Below are 24,162 nucleotides of genomic sequence, written 5' to 3' on the forward strand. Positions count from 1 at the left end.
TAGAAAGCCTTAGGGTTTTCTTTGATCCTATCCGCCAATGACTTCTCGTGTCCTCTCCTTGCTCTTCTTAGCCCTCCCTTTAGATCCTTCCTGGCTAGCTTGTAACTCTCAAGCGCCCTAACTGAGCCTTCACGTCTCATCCTAACATAAGCCGCCCTCTTCCTCTTGACAAGCGCTTCAACTTCTTTAGTAAACCACGGCTCCCTCGCTCGACAACTTCCTCCCTGCCTGACAGGTACATACTTATCAAGGACACGCATTAGCTGCTCCTTGAATAAGCTCCACATTTCGTTTGTGCCCATCCCCTGCAGTTTCCTTCCCCATCCTACACATCCTAAATCTTGCCTAATCGCGTCATAATTTCCTTTCCCCCAGCTATAATTCTTGCCCTGCGGTATATACCTGTCCCTGCCCATCGCTAAGGTAAACCTAACCGAATTGTGATCACTATCGCCAAAGTGCTCACCTACATCTAAATCGAACACCTGGCCAGGTTCATTACCCAGTACCAAATCCAATGTGGCATCGCCCCTGGTTGGCCTGTCCACATACTGTGTCAGAAAACCCTCCTGCACACACTGGACAAAAACAGACCCATCTAAATTAAGGGTTGAGTTCCTTCTTCTGATCTCATGCAATACATTCTGTGACAGATGAATATGGGTAAAGTGTGAAGTCCCTGATTTGGAGCCAAAATTCATGGCTTTAATAGCTAGTTTTGCATCTTTTAAATTGTGGACTTAGTTATGGTTTGTTAATAATGATGCACAGTCCGATCAATTACAGTACAGAGAGGGAAAAGTTGAAAGATCCACTGAACATAGAGGTGTTCTTAGAGAAAACCAGTATACAGCAAGAGGTTCAGCAGCAACAATAATTCAAATGGAAGCTATTTACAGTGTGAGGCAAACATGTCATGTACTTCACCAAGGCATAGATTTTACTAGGTAACTGTGGTGCTATTACTGTGTTTTCTCTTTTTCTCATTAGTATAAATTAAATGACTAAATGATGAACTCGTCCGCTGCTATGTCCAGACTGGCCAAGAGAGTGTGGGAAAATGGCGCACTGACACAGAACACAAAAGTATGAGTGTATCAAGCCTGCGTCCTCAGTACCTTGCTCTACGGCAGCGAGGCCTCGAAAACGTATGTCAGCCAAAAGCAACGTCTCAATTCATTCCATCTTCACTGCCTCCAGAGAATCCTTGGCATCAGGTGACAGGACCGTATCTCCAACGCAGAAGTCCTAGAGGCGGCCAACATCCCCAGCATATACACCCTACTGAGCCAGTGGTGCTTGAGATGGCTTGGCCATGTGAGCCGCATGGAAGATGGCAGGATCCCCAAGGACACATTGTACAGTGAGCTCGTCACTGGTATCAGACCCACCGGCCGTCCATGTCGCCGCTTTAAAGACATATGCAAACGCGACATGAAGTCCTATGACATTGACCACAAGTCATGGGAGTCAGTTGCCAGTGATCGCCAGAGCTGGCAGACAGCCATAAAGGCGGGGCTAAAGAGTGGCGAGTCGAAGAAACTTAGCTGTTGGCAGGAAAAAAGACAGAAGCGCAAGGAGAGAGCCAACTGTGTAACAGCCCCGACAACCAATTTTATCTGCAGCGCCTCTGGAAGAGTCTGTCACTTTAGAATTGGCCTTTATAGCCACTCCAAGCGCTGCTCCACAAACCACTGACCACCTCCAGGCAAGGAGAGCAAAGAGATGAATTAATTTTTAAACGTTTACTTTGATAAAATTAAAATATCAAAAATTAAGTAAAACTTTTTTCATATGCTGTTAACTTTTCATCATGTCAGATAATGAAAAATATTGCGTTAGTAAAACCAATTCTACCCCACCGCTGCTTAATTACTATTTAAACTCAAATGTTAACATTGCTGGCCATAATTTTTTGAAATTGGCATTTTTTAAAAAATAGCTCACACTTTTGCCTGCTATTCTCATCTACCACTACTTCTTTTGGGCCTCCTTATCTCGAGAGACAATGGATACGCGCCTGGAGGTGGTCAGTGGTTTGTGAAGCAGCGCCTGGAGTGGCCACTACTAATAGTGCTAATTGTTGCTGTCTTGCCTACCCTAGTGTCCCTACTTCACACCTCTGTCTGCTGCTGCACTTCTCTTTCTATTGTCTCCCTTGCTGTGTATCTGTAGTTTCTTGCCTGTCACCCTTTTGCATCAACAGCCCTTTTCTCTTGCCTTCCTCTTTCAGCCCCTCAATATCCTGACATTTTCTTAGCACACTTTCAATATTCGTTTCTCTTTTATGCCTCTAGCAGTCAACCACTTCTGCTGTTTCTCATCTATCCACTCAAATTGTTGCTGGCCTTCTGCTCACTCTTCTTCATTGTGCCTCCCTCCCCCATGCTTCCTTCTAACATCTTCAACCCCTGTAATACCCTCTCCTGATTTTCCCCCAATCTTCTGGTCCCTGGTTTATCTATATTGTTGGGTATTCTTCCCCTCTCTAGTACAATGTAATAAACAAAATGAGGCCCATACTTTTCAGCCATTTTTAAAAAACATTAACCATAGTTCAAATATTACAAGAAAAGCCTACAAGAAAAAACAAGTAGTTTTAACAAGTAATAAACTAGTAACAATAAATAACCAACAGCTGGACAAACAATTAACGTTCTGCAGATATTTAAAATACATTCAAAATAAAAAAGACAAACCTATATTCAGTTAATTCATACATACATGAACAGAAAAACAACAAGCTTTAAGAAACAAAATGAAAAACACTTGGAAAAACTGGAAATCAAGCAAAGCGGTAGAAACTGCCTTCTTTAGTTCAGCCTCTTCTACAAAATTACCATGTGTGCAATACCACAGATGGTACATAAGTGTTGATGACTTGCATTGATCTATCAATTTTGGTCTGCTATTGTACCATGGCATTGCTCTGATGTCAACTCTTGGTATTTCAGGACTCCCATTGGGAATCCTGGATGTTGACTGAGAGATGCCTAACATTATAAAATATTAGCAGTTGGGTTCTGATGTGCATTTGGCCAGTACTGAATCCAAATAGTGATGCACAGATTTGTAAGAGTCTGTATCCTTGTAAACTAAGCAGTTTCCTACTGCATGGAGAAGACACAAATGGCAATCTCTCATGAGGAATGAAAATCCAAAGTAAAACTGGGTAGGAATAATTTTTTCTTTTACACATCTTAAGTAAATTGTAATAACTCTGCCCTCCGTCCATCTTTTATCCTCATCCTTTTCCTTGATCCTGAAGTACTTCAATATTAAGTACTTAACACAGTAATTTTATATATCCTTAAAACCTTTTATTATGGCTCCCATTATGTTTTTATTGCACTACATTGTATTACACCGAATTGAATTTTCACAAGACAAATGTGATTTTGCGATCACAATGTCATAGTGTGACTGAGATAGCCAGCAGTCGAATAGGAATTTTATTTGTTTGGAAAGCAATTGCAAATTATGCCATTTTCTGTAAATAATGTCCCCCTCACCCCCACCCCGAGAAAGTGTATCTAATAAAGATTTGAATAAGAGTCGGCTCTGAAATTGGCTGACCATTTGCAGTTTCCTTAGTTTTTCATTTTTTATGTATCCAATTAACCAGTGAAGAAAAACAGAGCCTAAATAAGCAGCAACTGTGGGCTTGATGAAAAGATGTGATCAATAAATGGCACCTTGTTTCTTGTATTCCTATTTAAAATTTGTTCTGTTTTGAGCAACCCAAACATGGTTCTGAATGGGAGTACAACAATTAATTTCTTATTCAACAGAATGTAAACGTTTTTTGGAAAGTGTGTTAACAGACTTGCTAACAAAGAGAGAACTACAGTGCTCTAGATAACAGGTAAAACATAACTGTTTACTTTAACAATTCAGATAACATCTGTGATTTGAAATGTTTACACTCAACCGAAGTGTATGTTCAATTAGTCTTCCTGCCTTGGCTGCAGCGTCTCTTCCCTTCTGGTATTTTCAGGGTAATGGGTAAGATCGAAGGTTAACAGTTGACTGGACATGCATTCTCCTTGCTGTAACAAAAACTATAATAGTTAAGCAAATCTGGAAGTTGAAAAATGTTGACATTTATTCTGTTGCATCTTCACTGCTTTGCAACATGAGGTAAGACTGCTACTGACGAAAGATTAATTTAAATTTCTGAATATTTACATTCAAGTTGTTTTAAGAGTAGTATATTGTATTTGAAGGTATTGATTTCAATAGTGGATGGCAGTTTAGTGTTTCCCCCGCAACCACCCCCTCCCCAACAAGCCATTAGATCATTTTCGATGAATCATTTCATACTTGCCATGATTTGACAACTTTAATAGAAAACTTAACCAGGTGATGTTTTGTAATTTCTCTGCCACTAATTTCATGGAATGGAAATTCAGTTGTTATTAAATGCAGATTAAACTTGCTTTTCACCAGCTCAAGGGCAACAACATACTCCTCCATTTGAGTCCTCTGAAATAAGAGAGGTAACTGAGTAAATGAATACTTTGCATCAGTATTCACCAAAGAGAAGGACTTGGTGGATGATGAGCCTAGGGAAGGGAGTGCAGATAGTCTCAGTCATCTCATTATCAAAAAGGAGGTGGTGTTGGGTGTCTTGCAAAGCATTAAGGTACATAAGTTCCCAGGGCCTGATGGGATCTACCCTAGAATACTGAGGGAGGCAAGGAAAGAAATTGCTGGGGCCTTGACAGAAATCTTTGTATCCTCATTGGGTACAGGTGAGGTCCCAGAGGACTGGAGAATAGCCAATGTTGTGCCTTTGTTTAAGAAGGGTGGCAAGGATAATCCAGGAAATTATAGGCCGGTGAGCCTTACGTCAGTGGTAGGGAAACTATTAGAAAGGATTATTCGGGACAGGATTTACTCCCATTTGGAAACAAACGAACTTATTAGCGAGAGACAGCATGGTTCTGTGAAGGGGAGGTCGTGTCTTACTAATTTGATTGAGTTTTTTGAGGAAGTGACGACGATGATTGATGAAGGAAGGGCAGTGGATGTTATCTATATGGACTTTGTCAAAGGCTTTACTAAAGTCCCGCATGGCAGACTGGTACAAAAGGTGAAGTCACACGGGATCAGAGGTGAGCTGGCAAGATGGATACAGAACTGGCTCGGTCATAGAAGACAGAGGGTATCAGTGGATGGGTGTTTTTCTGAATGGAGGAATGTGACTAGTAGTGTTCCGCAGGGATCAGTGCTTGGACCTTTGCTGTTTGTAGTATATATAAATGATTTGGAGGAAAATGTAGCTGGTCTGATTAGTAAGTTTGCGGACGACACAAAGGTTGGTGGAGTTGCGGATAATGATGAGGATTGTCAGAGGATACAGCAGGATATAGATCGGTTGGAGACTTGGGCGGAGAAATGGCAGATGGAGTTTAATCCGGACAAATGTGAGGTAATGCATTTTGGAAGGTCTAATGCAGGTGGGAGGTATACAGTAAATGGCAGAACCCTTAGGAGTATTGACAGGCAGAGAGATCTGGGCGTACAGGTCCACAGGTCACTGAAAGTGGCAACGCAGGTGGATAAGGTAGTCAAGAAGGCATACGGCATGCTTGCCTTCATCGGTCGAGGCATAGAGTATAAAAATTGGCAAGTCATGCTGCAGCTGTACAGAACCTTAGTTAGGCCACACTTAGAATATTGTGTGCAATTCTGGTCGCCACACTACCAGAAGGACGTGGAGGCTTTGGAGAGGGTACAGAGGAGGTTTACCAGGATGTTGCCTGGTCTGGAGGGCATTAGCTATGAGGAGAGGTTGGAAAAACTCGGATTGTTTTCACTGGAACGACGGAGGTGGAGGGGCAACATGATAGAGGTTTACAAAGTTATGAGCGGCATGGACAGAGTGGATAGTCAGAAGCTTTTTCCCAGGGTGGAAGAGTCAGTTACTAGGGGACATAGGTTTAAGGTGCGAGGGGCAAAGTTTAGAGGGGATGTGCGAGGCAAGTTTTTTTACACAGAGGGTGGTGAGTGCCTGGAACTTGCTGCCAGGGGAGGTGGTGGAAGCAGATACGATAGCGACGTTTAAGAGACATCTTGACAAATACATGAATAGGAAGGGAATAGAGGGATATGGGCCCCGGAAGTGCAGAAGGTGTTAGTTTAAGCAGGCATCAAGATCGGCGCAGGCTTGGAGGGCCGAATGGCCTGTTCCTGTGCTGTACTGTTCTTTGTTCTTTGAAAGGTTGGAACTATTTGTGTTGGAGCTGAGATAGCTGATATTTCAGGCACGTCTATAGATAGTTGAAGCCCATGAACACAACCCCATCCTAGTTTGACAAACCATGCAGGTAACTTACCCATTTTCTACAAGCTTAAATTAAGTCAGATGCCATTCTGATATATATGACAGAAGAAGTTTTGTCTTCAATCTGTCATTTGGATACATGCATCACTCGGGAATGGCTTGTCTTCTGCCAGATCCCCAGTTCCACTGAAATTTAGTATGTATTTTAGAAGCAGCCTAGCCTATCCGACTTAAATTCCAAGCCTCATCTCACGAGCACTTGGTGGGGGGTGGCGGTAGTGTGGAAGTCAGTTTCCTTTTGTAATAAGTAAAATTAAAGACGGAAACAAAAACAAAGTGCTGGAAATACTCAGCAGGTCTGGCAGCATCTGTGGAGAGAGAAGCAGAGTTAACATTTCAGGTCTGTGACCTTTCACTAGAACCCCTTCACTTGCTTAAAACCTAATTCTTTTCTAACCTTTGCCAGTTCTGATGAAAGGTCACAGACCAGAAATGTTAACTCTGCTTCTCTCTCCACAGATGCTGCCAGACCTGCTGAGTATTTCCAGCACTTTTTTTTGTTTCAGATTTCCAGCATCTGCAGTATTTTGCTTTTAAAATTAAAACTGGATCATCTATGGAATGAGAAGTCCAAATTGTCGGGCACCTGTCCTAAACACAAAGAATAGAGAGTCATCTCTAATTCATAATCCTACAAAATTAGGTGATATACCATCTATGTACAAAACATGAAATCTCCCAATGCACATAAAAAGGGAGACTGTGAGGCCCTCATCCCTGAAACTGTGTTTGTTTGCTCTCCTTCCTTTCTCATTCTTCCTACCTCATTCTTCCTACTGCTCCTGCATCTCTTTTTTTTGTTCATGGGATGTGGGCATTGCTGGTTACGGCAGCATTTACTGCCCATCTCTAATTGCCCTTGAACTCAGTGGCTCGCTCGGCCATTTAGAGAGCATTTAAGAGTCAACCACACTGCTGTGAGTCTGGAGTCACACATAGGGAAGACCAGGTAAGGATGGCAGATTTCCTTCCCTAAAGGAAACCAGATGGGTTTTTACAACAATTGTCAATGGTTTCATGATCTGCCATGGTGGGATTTGAACCCACGTCCCCAGAGCACGAGCTGGGCCTGGATTACTACTTCAGTGATATTACCACCATGCCACTGCATCCTCCTCGTTCCACTATTCTGAATCTGTCTCCACTCTGGCCTCTTTCTTTCCCTTGTTTTCTCTCTTATTCTGGCAATTTCTTTTTCTCTCTCTTCTGCTTCTATCCCTCTTTAGATAACAATATATTCTCACTAACAAATGAGTGGTAGCACTTATTTTGGTCCACTTAGCACAGAGGGAAATTAAACCTAATTTTGGCCTTCAGAAATATACATGTTTTACATCTGTGGGCTGGTATTATGAAATCACTTTCCTGGTGGGCAGCTATCCTTTTGGGAATGGGTTATTGGGAAATTGGAGGGCTTTTTATTGACTTATGAACAGAAAAGATGGAGACTACTGTCCAGCTGCTCCTCCATCTTGCTTCTTCTTGTCCAGTCAGGTCTGAATGCCCCACCTCCAATTTTATTTTTAATATTTGCATATTTAATGTAACTTTACATATTCATGAGAGAGAGTAAGGTTGGGATTGCAAAACACAAGTTGAAAATAAGTCTTATATAACTACAATCAAATCTTCCATACCCAAATATACTGAGGGGTTGTTCTAACCATCAGGCAGCTGACCATGCTGTCTGGCTGCCTGGTTTTGTTACCATTGCCGTTGGCATACTATGGGTACCAAAGAGACACAATATTGGGTAGCCCAAAGACAATAGGTAGGTCCTGGAGGGGCATGTGGCCAGTGGTCTCCCAAAATGGCAATAGGATCCTAATTTGCACACTAAAAGGGCTTACCACTTGAAACAGGCTATCCAGCAGTAGGCCCTTTTACAGATGGCATTGGGTAGATCAAAAACGGGGTACTACATGTCTTTTCCCCTATGACGTCTGAGGCATAACTGCCTCGTTTCTGTCTAGCGAAACCCATGAAAATCTCCGTCTGCAGTTGCCACCCCCCGAGTACAAGTGATGAATCATCTAAACTCAAAGAAATTTGGCAGCTTTAAATTAGAACACAAAAAATACATTCCGAAGTCATAGCTGGAAAGTCATATCGGGAATGTAAAGCTTCTGGTTGGGACAGTACCTCTGGGTATACTCCAATTAGTGCCTCGGCCTTTGAATAGAATTCCTCTTTCAGTGAGATCACAATCACTTGGAAGTTCTTCCTGGATTGATCTCTGATGTAATTTGTAACCTGAGCACAAAAACATATGAGCATTTAAAATAAAAAATGAGACTGTCTATGAAACTCTGCAACTTTCTGCAATCGCCATCCAACTGCTAATTCTTTGAAAATGTCAAAAAGGCCAGTGGAGAATTTCAAGGAACTCTGTCTTATGAAGTCCAGACGAATTTCCCAATCAAAGCAAACACCAAGGTAGTTATGAATTTATCAGATGTAAACTAACTTCTCCTGTGCCACCATCACCTCCCATGTTCTCTTTCCTTACGAACTTAGCACATCCACAGGAACCTGTTCTAGGAGTGACAACTCGCTGAGAAAAGGTATTTTTGCATCTAATCTGATGCTGGCAGTGTATTTTATAGGCATGTCCTGTAATCCTACTTTCAAAATTCATTTCAAATAACCAAATCTGGTACGTAGAAAGAAACAGACTTATGGCACAGAAAGAGGCCATTCGGCCCATCGTGTCTATGCCAGTCAAAAAAGTTACCCAATCTACTCCTATCTTCCAGCTCTTGATCTGTAGCCCTGTAAGTTACACCACCTCAACTGCATATTCAAGTACTTTTTAAAAAAAAATCCTGTTGCAAGGATTTCCATTTTTTGTATTAAAACTTGGAATTCTACATTTTAAAAAACTGAAAAGGATTTCAGTGGACATTGAGACATCCGGAGATAGCTGAACTTTATGAATGCTTTTGGAAGAAAGGCAGGGTCAATGAGAGGTTTCTGGTTTTGATCAGTAAACAAATACTGGAAACTAGGTACTTTCAAGGAAACCAGCAGGGGGGTTGACCTTAGACCTACCCTTTGTGTGAGGACAGAATTTATGACTTGGCATGTGATTGGTTTCATTTTTGAACTGTTTTGAAGCCAGTGGGTTTGGCCTAAAGCAGGCAATTGGAATTTGATTTTGACCTGCCTCGAAATCAGAAGAACCACCAGCAAAGTATTACCTCTCTGTAAAGAATCCTTGCTCTTGAAAAGAAAAGATTGTACGAAGTGGTACTGTTGTCTCCTGCATTTTTGAAGAAACCCTGAATTTGCAGAAATTTTGCATCTTTAAAAAAAGGACTTTTGCATCGAATGTGAGCACTGACACCTTTTGAGCAGCATCCACTTATTCGACTTTGGGACACCTCACCAAACCGAAGAACCTCCTTCCAGATCATGGTAGTCTAGTTTTTTTTTTATTCCTATGAAACCACTCTAAACCGAAATTCCTTTTTTTCCCCCTGCTTAATTGGTTTTTGGATGTAGGTGCGTGTGCATGAGGACTAGGGAAAAAATAAGGAGCTTTAATATTGCAACTCATATAGATTTATTTCATTATTGGTTAAGACTTGGTTTTATAATTGGTTAATTTTGTTGTTGATTAAAGAAACCTGGTTGGTGTGCGTTAGTCTGGGGACAAATAGAGTATCTAATTGGGCTTGGGGGTCTTAGGATGGTAAAAAATAAAAGCTTTGAGGGAGAGTTGAAAGAGGTATTAAAGGTGACATATTACAGTCAATGTTCCCTTTTAAGATACCACACAGGCACCTGGAAGGTACTGGGCAGGCTGCTCACAAACTGTCCCACCAAATATGTGGATAGCTGAGGGGGAGGGGTGGTGGTGGCGGATTTGGGCATGGCTATGTAAGGTGTTTCTGAATTAGTAACAGAAAAATTTGGCAAAGTGTTTCAGAATCCAGCAGCCCAGGAGAGGAAACACAGTGAGAAACAAAGGGCAGACTGCCTCACCAGTAATGTTCCTGTCGGGAATTTTCACCCCAAGTTTTCTGCCACCTCCACATTGCCAACATTCCCTGCTGAAAACAAAGTGGGGGCTAAAATTAAGGTCTAAAGTTATTGCAGTCAATTATTATGGTAGCAAAGCTGCAAATTGTCTACTACAAAATAAAGTACTGTCCTTTGAACTTGTGTTTAACTTAACTGAAACAGCATAAAAGGCCAAAAGATACATCGAGTGCTGAGTGGAACAGGGTATTTGAAAATAAGTAACGGATAAAGAGTTTGAGCTGCATTTATGGACACACATTTGGTATCGCCAAGGTAGCGAAGATTGCAGAATAAACAGTGGGTGCAGTATACTAGGCTGGAGTAAACTGGACACAAATTCTTGTCTCTCTCTCACAATTGGGACAACACAGGACTACATACATACTAAATAGTGGAAGCAGCATGTGATAGACAGCAAAGGGACCCCACAACTCACGGATCAGATCAAAGCTCTGTAGTTCTGTCACATTCAGTCAAGAATGGTGGTGGACATTTAAACAAATAACCCAGAGGAGGAGGCTCCACAAAGAGCCCTGTCCTCAATGACAGGGGAGCCCAGCACATCAGAAAAAACAAGGCTGAAACCTTTGCAACCATTTTCAGCCACATGTATCTTTGCCTCTTCCTGAGATCCCTAACATCACAGAATCCTGGCTGTAGCACTGAAGACTTAGGCTCCACAACCAACCCTGCCGCTAGCCAAGCTGTTCCAGTACAGCTACAACACTGGCATCTACCCCATAATGTGGAAAAGTGCCCAGATATGTCCTGTCCACAAAAAGCAAGATAAATCCAATCCTGCCAATTATCGCTCCATCATGGTATGATGGCCTTCATAGTGAGAAGATTCGAGTACAGGAGCAAGGAAGTCTTGCTGCAATTATACAAGGCCTTGGTGAGACCACATCTGGAGTATTATGTGCAGTTTTGGTCTCCTTATCTGAGGAAGGATGTTCTTGCTGTGGAGGGTGTGCAACATAGGTTCACCAGACTGATTCCTGGGATGGCAGGACTGACGTATGAAGAGAGATTGGGTCGATTAGGCTTGTATTCACTGGAGTTTAGAAGAATGAGAGGGGATCTCATAGAAACCTACAAAATTCTAACAGGACTGGACAGACTAGATGCAGAAGGATGTTCCCGATGGCGGGGGAGTCCAGGACAAGGGGTCACAATCTAAGGATAAGGGGTAAGCCATTTAAGGACTGAGATGAGGAGGGATTTCTTTACCCAGAGAGTGGTGAACCTGTGGAATTCTCTACCACAGAAAGCAGTTGAGGCCAAATCATTAAATATATTCAAGAAAAAGTTAGATATAGTTCTTAGGGCTAAAGGATTCAAAGGATACGGGGAGAAAGCAGGAACAGGGTATTGAGTTTGGACGATCACCCATGATGGTATTGAATGGCGGTGCAGGCTCACAGGGCCAAATGGCCTACTCCTGCTCCAGTTTCCAAGTTTCTATCAGTCTACTCTCAATCATCAGCAAAGTGATGGAAGGTATCATTGGCAGTGCTATCAAGCAACACTCAGCAATAACCTGCTATTGGTGCTCAGTTTGGGTTCCGGTAGGGGCACTTGGCTCTAGACCGCATCACAATTTCAGTCCAAACATGGACAAAAGAGCTGAATTCCAGAGGTGAGGTGAGAGTGCCCCTGACATCAAGGCAACATTTGACCGAGTCCAGCATCAAGAGCCCCAGCAAAACTGAGGTCAGTGGGAATAAAGGGAAAAACTTTCAACTGGTTGGAGTCATACATTGCACAAAAGAAGTGGTTAATCATCTCAGCTCCAGGACATCGCTGTAGGAGTTCCTCAGGGTAGTGTCTTAGGCCCAACCATCTATAGCCTATAATGTCCTATTACACTGCAATAATACTGCCTGTTGATACCAGCATTTGCTTAGAGTTGGGTAAAGGGTCACAATACCATGTTTTAACTGTATAGTTGCTGGGCACTGCCACTTTTCTTTGTAGTTTTGCTTATAACTAGAGTGAACTCTACTGGTGCTATCTTTCAAAGGATAAAGTAAGTTGCCACTGAAGAAGAGCTTCAACTGGGACATCATGAGCTACTGAGCTATTTGGCAGCATAACCCAGCGTTAAAGCAGATCATCTACAAACAATGCTGTGGTGAAGAGGAACTTATTGGGCTTGGTTTTGTGCTTCAAGACTATTGGAACACTTAAAGAGGACAGGCCTAAATTGGGCTCTGTCGCACTCATTTTTTGGGAGTTACAAGGTCTCAAGGGTTGAGAATGGGTTCCCAGGTGTGTGCACACTTCTGATGGGAAGTGCGTCAGATGCTATATTCGTAAAGAGGTTTGCACACATGCGCCTAATGACTGCTGGTACCAGGCAGAGGAGGCAGATCATGATGTTAGTCAGTGTGTGATGCTGATTTGATATAGCACTGCTATATGAGCTTCATACTGCAGCCTACATCCTCTCTTAACTTTGCACAGCTGAACACAATGTTAAACGGCATGATGGCACATTCCCACTGGCATTATTTAAAGGGACTATCAACTGCTTACAGGTTACTTGTTGGATTATTTCATCTGGCTGTTGGTGTAATTCCATAGATTTGGGGAGCTTTCACAGACTTGCGTAAAGTTTGAATAGTCCACAGTGAGTGGGGTCTGGCTGCTGCTGAAATTGTTTTCTGGCAACTTAAAGGTTTGTGCTGAAAATAGTTGCTTGCAGACATGGGTGGCCCTGTAGTATGACTTGAGAGAGTGAAGACAGGCCACATAGAACAGCATAATCTCCTTGGGGGATGGAAAGCAGGGCTCTCAGCAGGAGACCATATCCACAAAGTGTATTTAATTGAGTGTATCTTAATTGAACTTCAGCAACAACCAATGCTCGAGATGTCTGCACTTCACTAAAGAGGAAGTGACTGGAATCTGCTCACTGTTGGAGCCACAACTCCAACCTCAGCAGGACAAATACCACATTAACTGTGGCTGTTGAGGTGACTGTAGCTCTGTATGTTTGTGCGTGGTCCCTTCCAGGCTGCTGCTGGAGATATAAGCTACACCCCACAGGCAGTAAGAGTTCAGGATACTTGGTGGGTGGCCATCTGGAAGAGGCAGGAGGTGCAGGAGTCTTCAGTGTGTGTGCCATGCTCAAACTGGTACTCAGCATTGGAGACTGCTGGGAGTGACAATACCCTGAAGGAGTGCAGTCCAGACCATGGCACCAGTGGGCAAGGGACTGTACAGGAGGGACCAGCAAAGCATAGAAATGCAGTTGTTCTCGGAGATCTCATAGTCAGGGGGACAGACAGGCATTTCTGTAACTATCATTGTGAGTCCTGCATGGTATGTAGCCTCCCTGGTGCCAGGGTAAAGGACATTACGGAGAGGGTGCAGGATATTCTGCAGGGGGAAGGGAGTGAGCTAGAAGTTGTCGTACACATTGGTACCAATGACATAGAGAGGGTAGGTATTGAGGTCCTACAGTCAGATTTTCAGCAGCTAGGGAGGAAGTTAAAGAGTAGGATCTCAAAGGTATCTCTGGACTGCTCCGAGTACCATGCGCTAGTGAGAGTAGAAATAGGAAGATAGGAAGGATCAATGCATGGCTTGAAATATGGTGCGGGGGGGGGGGGGGGATTTAGATTCTTGGGGCATTGGGACCAGTTCTGGGGCAGAGGGCACCTATTCAAAAGGGACAGGTTGCACCTCAACAGAACTGAAACCACTGTCCTCTTGGAGAGTTTCACTAGTGTGGTTGGGGAGCGTTCAAACTAAATTGGCAGGGGGATGGGCACCAGCATACAAAAGTAGAAAAGAGGAGTAGGGTGCATAATGTGAGAGTGTTGGACAGTACTAGAGAAGGGAGTTAGAGTCAGAGTTATACAGCACAGAAACAGGCCCTTCGGCCCATCGTGTCTGTGCCGGCCATCAAGCACCTAACTATTCTAATCCCATTTTCCAGCACTTGGCCCATAGCCTTGTATGCTATGGCATTTCAAGTGCTCATCTAAATATTTCTTAAATGTTGTGAGGGTTCCTGCTTCTACCACCTCTTCAGGCAGTGCGTTCCAGATTTCAACCACCATCTGGGTGAAAAAATTTCTCCCCAAATTCCCTCCAAACCTCCTTTCCATATTAGAGGGGAGTGAACTGAGAAAGGCTTTGAGAATGCAAATACAGGATTACAATGCATGTATGTAAATGTGCAAAGTGTGGTGAATAAGATTGGTGAGCTACAAGCACAAGTAGGAATATGATGTAGTGCCAATAACAGAAACGTGGCTTAAAAATGGTGATGACTGGCATTTAATATACAAGCATATTCTTTCTTTTGGGCCTCCTTATCTCGAGAGACAATGGATACGCGCCTGGAGGTGGTCAGTGGTTTGTGAAGCAGCGCCTGGAGTGGCTATAAAGGCCAATTCTGGAGTGACAGGCTCTTCCACAGGTGCTGCAGAGAAATTTGTTTGTTGGGGCTGTTGCACAGTTGGCTCTCCCCTTGCGCCTCTGTCTTTTTTCCTGCCAACTACTAAGTCTCTTCGACTCGCCACAATTTAGCCCTGTCTTTATGGCTGCCCGCCAGCTCTGGCGAATGCTGGCAACTGACTCCCACGACTTGTGATCAATGTCACACGATTTCATGTCGCGTTTGCAGACGTCTTTATAACGGAGACATGGACGGCCGGTGGGTCTGATACCAGTGGCGAGCTCGCTGTACAATGTGTCTTTGGGGATCCTGCCATCTTCCATGCGGCTCACATGGCCAAGCCATCTCAAGCGCCGCTGACTCAGTAGTGTGTATAAGCTGGGGGTGTTGGCCGCTTCAAGGACTTCTGTGTTGGAGATATAGTCCTGCCACCTGATGCCAAGTATTCTCCGAAGGCAGCGAAGATGGAATGAATTGAGACGTCGCTCTTGGCTGGCATACGTTGTCCAGGCCTCGCTGCCGTAGAGCAAGGTACTGAGGACACAGGCCTGATACACTCGGACTTTTGTGTTCCGTGTCAGTGCGCCATTTTCCCACACTCTCTTGGCCAGTCTGGACATAGCAGTGGAAGCCTTACCCATGCGCTTGTTGATTTCTGCATCTAGAGACAGGTTACTGGTGATAGTTGAGCCTAGGTAGGTGAACTCTTGAACCACTTCCAGAGCGTGGTCGCCAATATTGATGGATGGAGCATTTCTGACATCCTGCCCCATGATGTTCGTTTTCTTGAGGCTGATGGTTAGGCCAAATTCATTGCAGGCAGACGCAAACCTGTCGATGAGACTCTGCAGGCATTCTTCAGTGTGAGATGTTAAAGCAGCATCGTCAGCAAAGAGGAGTTCTCTGAGACTTTCCGTACTTTGGACTTCGCTCTTAGACGGGCAAGGTTGAACAACCTGCCCCCTGATCTTGTGTGGAGGAAAATTCCTTCTTCAGAGGATTTGAACGCATGTGAAAGCAGCAGGGAGAAGAAAATCCCAAAAAGTGTGGGTGCGAGAACACAGCCCTGTTTCACACCACTCAGGATAGGAAAGGGCTCTGATGAGGAGCCACCATGTTGAATTGTGCCTTTCATATTGTCATGGAATGAGGTGATGATACTTAGTAGCTTTGGTGGACATCCGATCTTTTCTAATAGTCTGAAGAGACCACGTCTGCTGACGAGGTCAAAGGCTTTGGTGAGATCAATGAAAGCAATGTAGAGGGGCATCTGTTGTTCACGGCATTTCTCCTGTATCTGACGAAGGGAGAACAGCATGTCAATAGTCGATCTCTCTGCACGAAAGCCACACTGTGCCTCAGGGTAGACACGCTCGGCCAGCTTCTGGAGCCTGTTCAGAGCGACTCGAGCAAAGACTTTCCCCACTATGCTGAGCAGGGAGATTCCACGGTAGTTGTTGCAGTCACCGCGGTCACCTTTGTTTTTATAGAGGGTGATGATGTTGGCATCGCGCATGTCCTGGGGTACTGCTCCCTCGTCCCAGCACAGGCATAGCAGTTCGTGTAGTGCTGAGAGTATAGCAGGCTTGGCACTCTTGATTATTTCAGGGGTAATGCTGTCCTTCCCAGGGGCTTTTCCGCTGGCTAGGGAATCAATGGCATCACTGAGTTCCGATTTGGTTGGCTGTATGTCCAGCTCATCCATGACTGGTAGAGGCTGGGCTGCATTGAGGGCAGTCTCAGTGACAGCATTCTCCCTGGAGTACAGTTCTAGGTAGTGCTCAACCCAGCGGTCCATCTGTTTGCGTTGGTCAGTGATTATGTCCCCCGATTTAGATTTGAGGGGGGTGATCTTCTTGATGGTTGGCCCAAGAGCTCTCTTCATGCCATCATACATTCCTCTGATGTTTCCGGTGTCTGAGGCCAGCTGAATATGACTGCATAGGTGTTGCCAGTAGTTGTTTGCGCAACGCCTAGCTGTTCTTTGTGCAGTACTTCTGGCTGCTTTAAGTGCTGCGGATGTTAAATCGCTGGGGGCTTTCTTGTAGTTCAAAAGTGCAATGCGCTTAGCGGCTATGACAGGTTCCAGCTCTTCATTATGAGATTGAAACCAGTCTGCATTTCTCTTCGCACTTTTGCCGTAGGTGGTCAAAGCTGACTCATAGATGGCGTCTCTGATGTGGGCCCACTTGGTCTCAGCATCCCCTGTGGGAGTGTTTTGAAGGGCTGTTACAAGTGAATTTAGAAATTTTTGTAACAGCTGTGGGTGAGAAATTCTGCTCGTGTTGATGCGCGGGTGGCCCTTCTGCTTGGAATGATGCAACTTCTTTGGTCTGAGTCTAACCTTGCTGCACACCAGGGAGTGGTCGGTGTCGCAGTCCGCACTGTGGAAGCTGCGTGTGATTTGAACACTGTTTAAGGCGGCTCGCCTTGTGACAATGAGGTCTAGCTGGTGCCAACGACGTGATCTTGGGTGCCTCCATGAAACCTGGTGACAGGGTTTAGTGTGAAAGAACGAGTTGGTGATGCAGAGGTTATGATAGGTACACAACTCAAGCAGTCTCTGCCCGTTCTCATTCATCCTTCCAACGCCATAGCGCCCAAGGCAGGAGGGCCATGAGTCATGGTCGGCCCCAACCCTGGCATTAAAGTCCCCCAGCAGGAATAGGTGTTCGGTGTTGGGGATGCTGCTAATGATGTTATGGAGTTGTTCATAGAACTGGTCTTTAGCTTCAGGTGCGGAACAGAGTGTTGGAGCATAGATGCTGAGTAGGTGTACTGGACCAGAGGTGGTGAGCAGTCGGATGGACAGTATGCGTTCCGAGCCATTTGAGGGAGGCTCTATCATGCTGAGCAAGGAGTTTCTGATGGCGAAGCCCACTCCATGCTGTCTTGGTTCTTCAGGATCCCTGCCCTGCCAGAAGAAGGTGTAGTCTTGCTCTGCTAGAGAGCCACTCGCGGGCATATAGTGTTCAAGTGTACAAGCATATAGTGTTCAGAAAAGATGGAGAAGGAAAAAAGGGAGGTGGGATGGCAGTACTGATTAGGGAAGACATTCTAGTCTTGGAAATAGGGGATGTCCTTGAGGGGGCAAGGACAGAATCCATTTTGTTAGAGTTGAGAAGCAAAGAGGGTATGATCTTTAGGCCTTCAAGTAGTGAGAGAGAGATATAGAGGAGCAAATCTGCATGAAGGTCACAGATGTGCACAAACTATACAGTGGTGATACTGGGGGACTTTATCCAAATATCGATTGGGATAATTTTAGAGTAAAGGGAAAAGGGGGTGGCAGGGGGGAATAAATTTCTGGATTATGTTCAGGAGAACTTCCTCGAAGTCACCTAGTCACTAGAGTCCTTCCCTAGTCACCTCTAAAAACCTGAAAAGGATAAAAGGTGGGAGGGTGATAGGAACCTAAACAGCCGTGGAAGAGAAGGGAAAGCTGGACACACAGGGGGCCCTCCTCAGGCCAGAAAGGATGGTGCCGAGAGCAAGAGTGACACCTGAAAGTCTGTGCGTTTCCATTGTAACCAGGCAGGTCACCTTCAAGCCAACTGCTGGAAGTTACAGGGAAAGCCTGTAGGATTAATCAGGGCAGAACAGACCAGTGCAGGAAAAGGGGCCCTGACGGAAAGCACAGCAGACCAGGCTGTGGCTTTAACTGTGACAGTAAGACCAAGTAAACATACCACTATGAGTGCACAAAAGCGTAACAAAATCCCTGAGAGTTACCAGGATTTTGTGTCCCAAGGAAAAGTGACCCCCATACCCCTCAAGTGAGGCCAGCAAACCCTTCTGCTGAGAAAAGGCATGACCTTTTCCCCCAGAGAGTGCATTGAATGCTAGAGTGTTAATAAACAGTATCGGAGGACAGTATACGTCCATACTTTAATATCGGGTGCACCTGGAGTGCAACCTGGTTTCAGGACCTGTAACCATGGGGATCGTCCCTAGTATACCTGCTCCTGGGTAATGACCCGGTGGGGGCAAAGGTAGTAGCTTCCCTAGGGGTTTCAGAGAGAAAGAAGTCGGTCAGGGAGACAGCAGTTACAGGAGAAGGACGCCAGCATTTTCCATGACTGTGTGGCAACCTGGTCCATGGCCAAGCAAGTTCCGTCAGAGGAGGCTGAACTGGCACTGCAGACAGATGAACCTACTATCTGGTTATCTGAAACCTTCTTGGGGAAGTTAGAGGACCTAAAGGATGTGTTAAACAGGTCTTCTTTAATCGAGGCTCAGCAAGTCGACCAGTGTTAAAAAAAAATTTTTGTACAGACTGCCCAAACTGAAGCTGAAGCAGAAAGAGTCCCAGAGTGCTACTATTTAAAGAATGAGGTGCTGATGAAGAAATGGAGACCTCTTCACAGACCTGTGGACGAAGAGTGAACAGTGGTTTACCAGATAGTGGTGCCCCCCAGGGTACCATAAGGAAATACTAAGAATAGCCCTTGAACTTCCAATGACTGGACATGTGGTATACAAAAAAACCCAAGCCCATATAAGACAGCATTTTGACTGGCCACAACTCCACAAAGATGTGGTGAAGTTCTATAAAATTTGCCCCGCATGCCAGGTTGTGGGGAAGCCCCAACCTGCAATAAAAGCTGCACCCCTAATTCCCATATCAGCTTTTGGGGAACCCTTCAGCAGACTGCTGGTGGACTGTGTGGGGGCCCTGCCAAAAGCAAAAGGGGGCTACTAATATCTTCTAACCATTATGGATGTGGCTGCCCGATTCCCAGAGGCCATTCCCCTAAGAACTATCACTGACAAAATTGTGGTGGAGGGGCTAACCCAATTATTTACCCAATATGGGCTGCCTGCCGAGTTCCAGTCGGATCAGGGCATGAATTTCATGTCTGGGCTCTTTCAAAAAGTCATGGGCAATCTGGGCATAACCCAGTTAAAGTCCTCAGCCTACCACCCGCAGTCACAAGGGGCTTTGGAACGGTACCACCAGACCCTAAAGATAATGATCAGTACCCCCATGACTGGGACAAAGGGCTGGGATTTCTCCTATTTGCCACCAGGGACTCTCCCAATGAGTCCACTGGCTTTAGTCCCTTTGAATTAGTTTATGGACACGAGGTGAAAGATCCTCTACAACTAATCAAGGAGAGGGTTTTGGGACACAGGGATGAGTCTTCCATGTTAGACTACGTCTCCATGTTCTGAAGCGGCTCACGAGAGCCTGTGCAGTGACTCAGGAGCACCTAAAAACTTCCCAGACTGCTATGAAAAGGCAGGCAGATAAACATGCCAAGGCCAGAACATTTCGGCTCGAGACCATGTGTTAGTACTACTCCGAATAGAGGGTGAACCCCTAAAAGCCCGGTTGAATGGCCCCTATAGAGTAGTAAGGAGAATTGGCAGAGTGAACTATTTAATTGACACCCCAGACTGTAGAAAAAAACAAAAGCCGTGCCACATTAACATGTTAAAACAGTATCACAGCCGGGAAGGGGAAAAACACGGCCAGGTCTGTCAGGCAGTCAGGAAAGAGGAGGACGAAAAGGACAGTGAGGAAGAGTTAGAGGAGGGCCTGGAGGATTCACAAATCGAATCCTCAACGCTCCAGTTAGCCAACACTGAAATGTTAGGAACATCAGACATTGTACTCTGCTATTTAAATGCATAACAAGAGGAGCCCTACCAAGGCTGCTCACAGTATTTAAAGAAATCTGCAGGGACAAACCAGGGTGCACAACCCTAACTCTACACGATGTGGATGTAGGAGAGACGCCTCCCATAAAACAAAACTCCTAGCGCCTAGGTCCCAGGAAACTGACCCAGATTCAGGAAGAAATTCAGTATATGCTTGAAAACAAGCTAATTGAGCCCAGCCAGAGCAGCTGGAGTTCTCCAGATGTGCTTGTGCCCAAGCCTGATGGCTCTGCTTTGATTACAGAAAGTTTAATGCAGTGGCCAGAGCTGACTCCTACCCAATTCCCCACCTGGAAGACTGTACTGATAGAGTAGGAAATGCCACCTACATAACCAAGACAGACTTGCTTAAAGGATACTGGCAGGCTCCCTTAACAACCTGAGCCAAAGAGATCTCAGCTTTTGTCATCGTGGAATACCTATTCCAATGCCACGTGATGCCCTTTGGATTAAGGAATGCCCAGCCACTTTTCAAAGGCTGATAAACCAGGTAGTGGCTGGCCTACCCAAATGTGTTGCGTACTTGGATGATTTGTTAGTATACAGTGAGACCTGGGGGGACCACCGAGAGCAATTAGAAGCTCTCTTCTGAAAGTTATAGTCAGTTGACCAAGTGGTAAACCTTACAAAATGTGTGTTTACTGAAGTTCAAGTAACCTACCTAGGGCATTTTGTAGGTCAGGGGCGAGTGCTGTCCAGAGCAGCAAAAGTACAGGCGCTGATAGATTTTCCCATCCCCACGACCAACTGGGAAATAATGCGATTTCTGGGGGCATGTGGGTTTCAGTTTGTCCCAAACTTCAGCACTATAGCTGCCCCACTGACAGACTTACTGCAGAAAAGAGCAAAGGAGGTGCCAAAAAGCTACCTTAACCAATGAACTGGTGCTCACAGCTCCAAATTTTAATAAACCATTTGAAGTGGCAATTGATGTTAGTGACCTACAGGTAGGTACTGTCCTGCTCCAAGATGATGAGTCAGGCATTGAGACAAGCTGGGTACTTCTTCCAAAAAATTTAATTGACACCAAGAAGTATTCCATTGTGGAAAAGGAAATGCTGGGAATGTTGCTTGCTCTCCAGCAATTTGAGGTACAAGTCCAAAATGGATATAGGGAGACCATAATCCTTTAACCTTTGTGGAAAAATTCAAAATCAAAATGCAAGGCTATTTCGATGGAGGCTTTTGTAACTCTACCACTTAAAAATTACCCTCACTGCAGGAAAAGAATGATAGCTGACGCGTTATCCAGAAGCTAACTCAACACAGAACTATCCCAGATGAAAATTAAACCAGAGCATAGCTATGGCCGTGAGATTGAGAAGTGAGTGTTTGAGGATGAATGTGTGTGTACAGTTTATTTTTAACCTACAACCTTATAATGAAATGTTCCTGTCGCACATTTCATTCTGCGTGGTGTGGACAGTGTCATGAAAACATGCTATGCCAAATTATATTTATTTTAATCCATCAGTTGGAAACCTAAGTTAAACTTTTAAAAAGCAGCTAAAATGGCCACCGCAATTTGCATTGAAATACTTTACATTTCAAAGTATTGAGGTGGAAAGGTTAATCTTCCACCTGAGCACTGGCTACTGCTTTACCTCCACTAACAAGACATTCAAAGCCAACTTGGAACATGAACACTGGTGGAGACAAACCTCAAGAGTAAACACTGAAACAATGGGGCCTGAGAGAGAGACCAGAATTCTCAAAACTTGAAGTAATTAAGATGCACAAGAGAGAATACACTGGACAATCATGTGACAGTCTCCCCATCTGTGTGAAAACTTGGGAGTTTCTTTTGGCTACAGCAGACAAGCATCTGAGTTTTAACCATTGCAGAACCCAAGTGGGGGACTGTCTGTCTGTCTCTCTCCAGGCAACGCAGTAAGTTCGAACCTTGCCTGCAGGCTGCAAAACATCCAAGTCTATCATTGCTGCAGACAGAGACCCCGGAGGAGAAAACCATCTATATCACTGTCTCCAAGAAAGCCGTGAACCAGGTGGCCACCTCTCCCAGCCAGAAGCCTCAGGCGGCACAGTGGCACAGTGGTTAGCACCGCAGCCTCACAGCTCCAGCGACCCGGGTTCAATTCTGGGTACTGCCTGTGTGGAGATTGCAAGTTCTCCCTGTGTCTGTGTGGGTTTCCTCCGGGTGCTCCGGTTTCCTCCCACAGCCAAAAGCCTTGCAGGTTGATAGGTAAATTGGCCATTATAAATTGTCCCTAGTATAGGTAGGTGGTAGGGAATATAGGGACAGGTGAGGATGTGGTAGGAATATGGGATTAGTGTAGGATTAGTATAAATGGGTGGTTAATGGTCGGCACAGACTCAGTGGGCCGAAGGGCCTGTTTCAGTGCTGTATCTCTAAACCTAAAAAAAAAATCTAGGACCACGAGTTCAGCTGGAAGACTACTGAAGTACCAGACTCCACAGACTGTATATTCTTCTATTTGTTCTGGCCTCTAAACCAACCAATCTATTCTTCACTCTGTAACCTATTTGTGTGTTTGTGTATATGCGTGTGTGTAATTTATTATTTTATTTAGATCATGTTTTGGTTTTTAGTACGATAAACTAACCTTTGGTTTAAACTCAAGAAAACCTGTCCGATTGGTTCTTTTTAGTGATCACCTAAAAGGGTTAAACATTCACTGAATTGGTAAGCATATTCAGTTTAAAAGAAATAAACCCTGTTACGATCAAACATGGAGAGGGACAAGAGGGGAGCCTTTCGACCCCTCCTTATCTGATTGTGACAACACCCTTCTGTCTTCTTCTTAGCCTGTCCCATCAAATTCCTTTGTAACTGGAATTAGTGGCATTTGTGCTATCATTCCCCCTGCCCTGGATCCTCTGCATTTGTGATCAGTGTCACATGCGGATCCCTCCTTTACCTTAATCTCTAAAATATGCACAATGTCAGGATTTGAACTGATGGCTGCAACTGCATTATTGAGTGACAGTGTCTTGTCATCTTCGCTTTATTCTTCTTCCTTCTCCTCCACTGTCTGGGCAGGTTCCAGTTCTTGAGTAGCTAGAATGATGAAGGGACAAGGTTTGGGTTATGGTGATGGAAGAGGAGAAAGTAAGAAGTGCATGCTTACACTCTCTGTGCTTCTCACTCAAAAGAGATTGAGGGATGAGGGAGAAGTGGGATGAGAAGAGGAGGATTAGGTATGTGGATATCTTCAGTGATGCCCCTTCCCATGACCATCTCCTCCGTGGGGATTAAAACATGCAGGCCTCTGTGTCCTGCTCCCATTAATTCCTGCTACCTGCAAGAAAAAGGGAAATGTGCCAGAGTGTCATTGTCATGCAGGCCTCCACCTGCCAAGAATGAGCCACGGATATTCACCACATGGACATTAAATTGGAAGAAAGGAAGGCCTATTACAAGGAGTTGCCAAGCCCCTGAGTGGAAAGACATTGGCAAAGTAACAGACAGTGCTTAGAAAGGACAAAGGGGCCATTCCCTGTTTCAATTTAATCCACAGTAGACTTTTGATTACCAGACGTTTAAGGTGAAGAGGTTAGCATTCCAGGTTAACTGTTAAGATGGCCGAATACACAAACAGAAGTGGTCAGACTAGTTTAGTCACATGACTAACTGTTGGGAGTTTTTTAAATTTGAACTTGACACAGAGAATTGAAACTCAAAGCTGTTTGCTCCTGGACTGAAAAAGACCTCTCCCCTGTCTGCTCTCAC

The 24,162-nt window shown here is 44.6% G+C and overlaps 1 protein-coding gene across 5 annotated transcripts in view; it reads right to left on the reverse strand.

The window, feature by feature from the left end:
• Positions 1–1,803: 1,803 nt before the first annotated feature.
• Positions 1,804–24,162, reverse strand: part of LOC137379655 (structural maintenance of chromosomes protein 1B-like) — a 167,302-nt gene continuing 144,943 nt past the window's right edge. For all 5 annotated transcript variants that reach the window (XM_068050802.1, XM_068050805.1, XM_068050806.1 and 2 more), the window contains 2 exons: positions 8,492–8,602; positions 1,804–4,049 (listed from right to left, as the gene is read on the reverse strand). In XM_068050802.1, the coding sequence (XP_067906903.1) occupies positions 3,948–4,049; positions 8,492–8,602 (213 nt within the window). In that variant the 3' untranslated portion in view covers positions 1,804–3,947. The remainder of the gene's footprint in view (positions 4,050–8,491; positions 8,603–24,162) is intronic.

Source organism: Heterodontus francisci, chromosome 18 (assembly GCF_036365525.1).
Source record: "Heterodontus francisci isolate sHetFra1 chromosome 18, sHetFra1.hap1, whole genome shotgun sequence".
Classification (NCBI taxonomy): Eukaryota; Metazoa; Chordata; class Chondrichthyes; order Heterodontiformes; family Heterodontidae; genus Heterodontus; species Heterodontus francisci.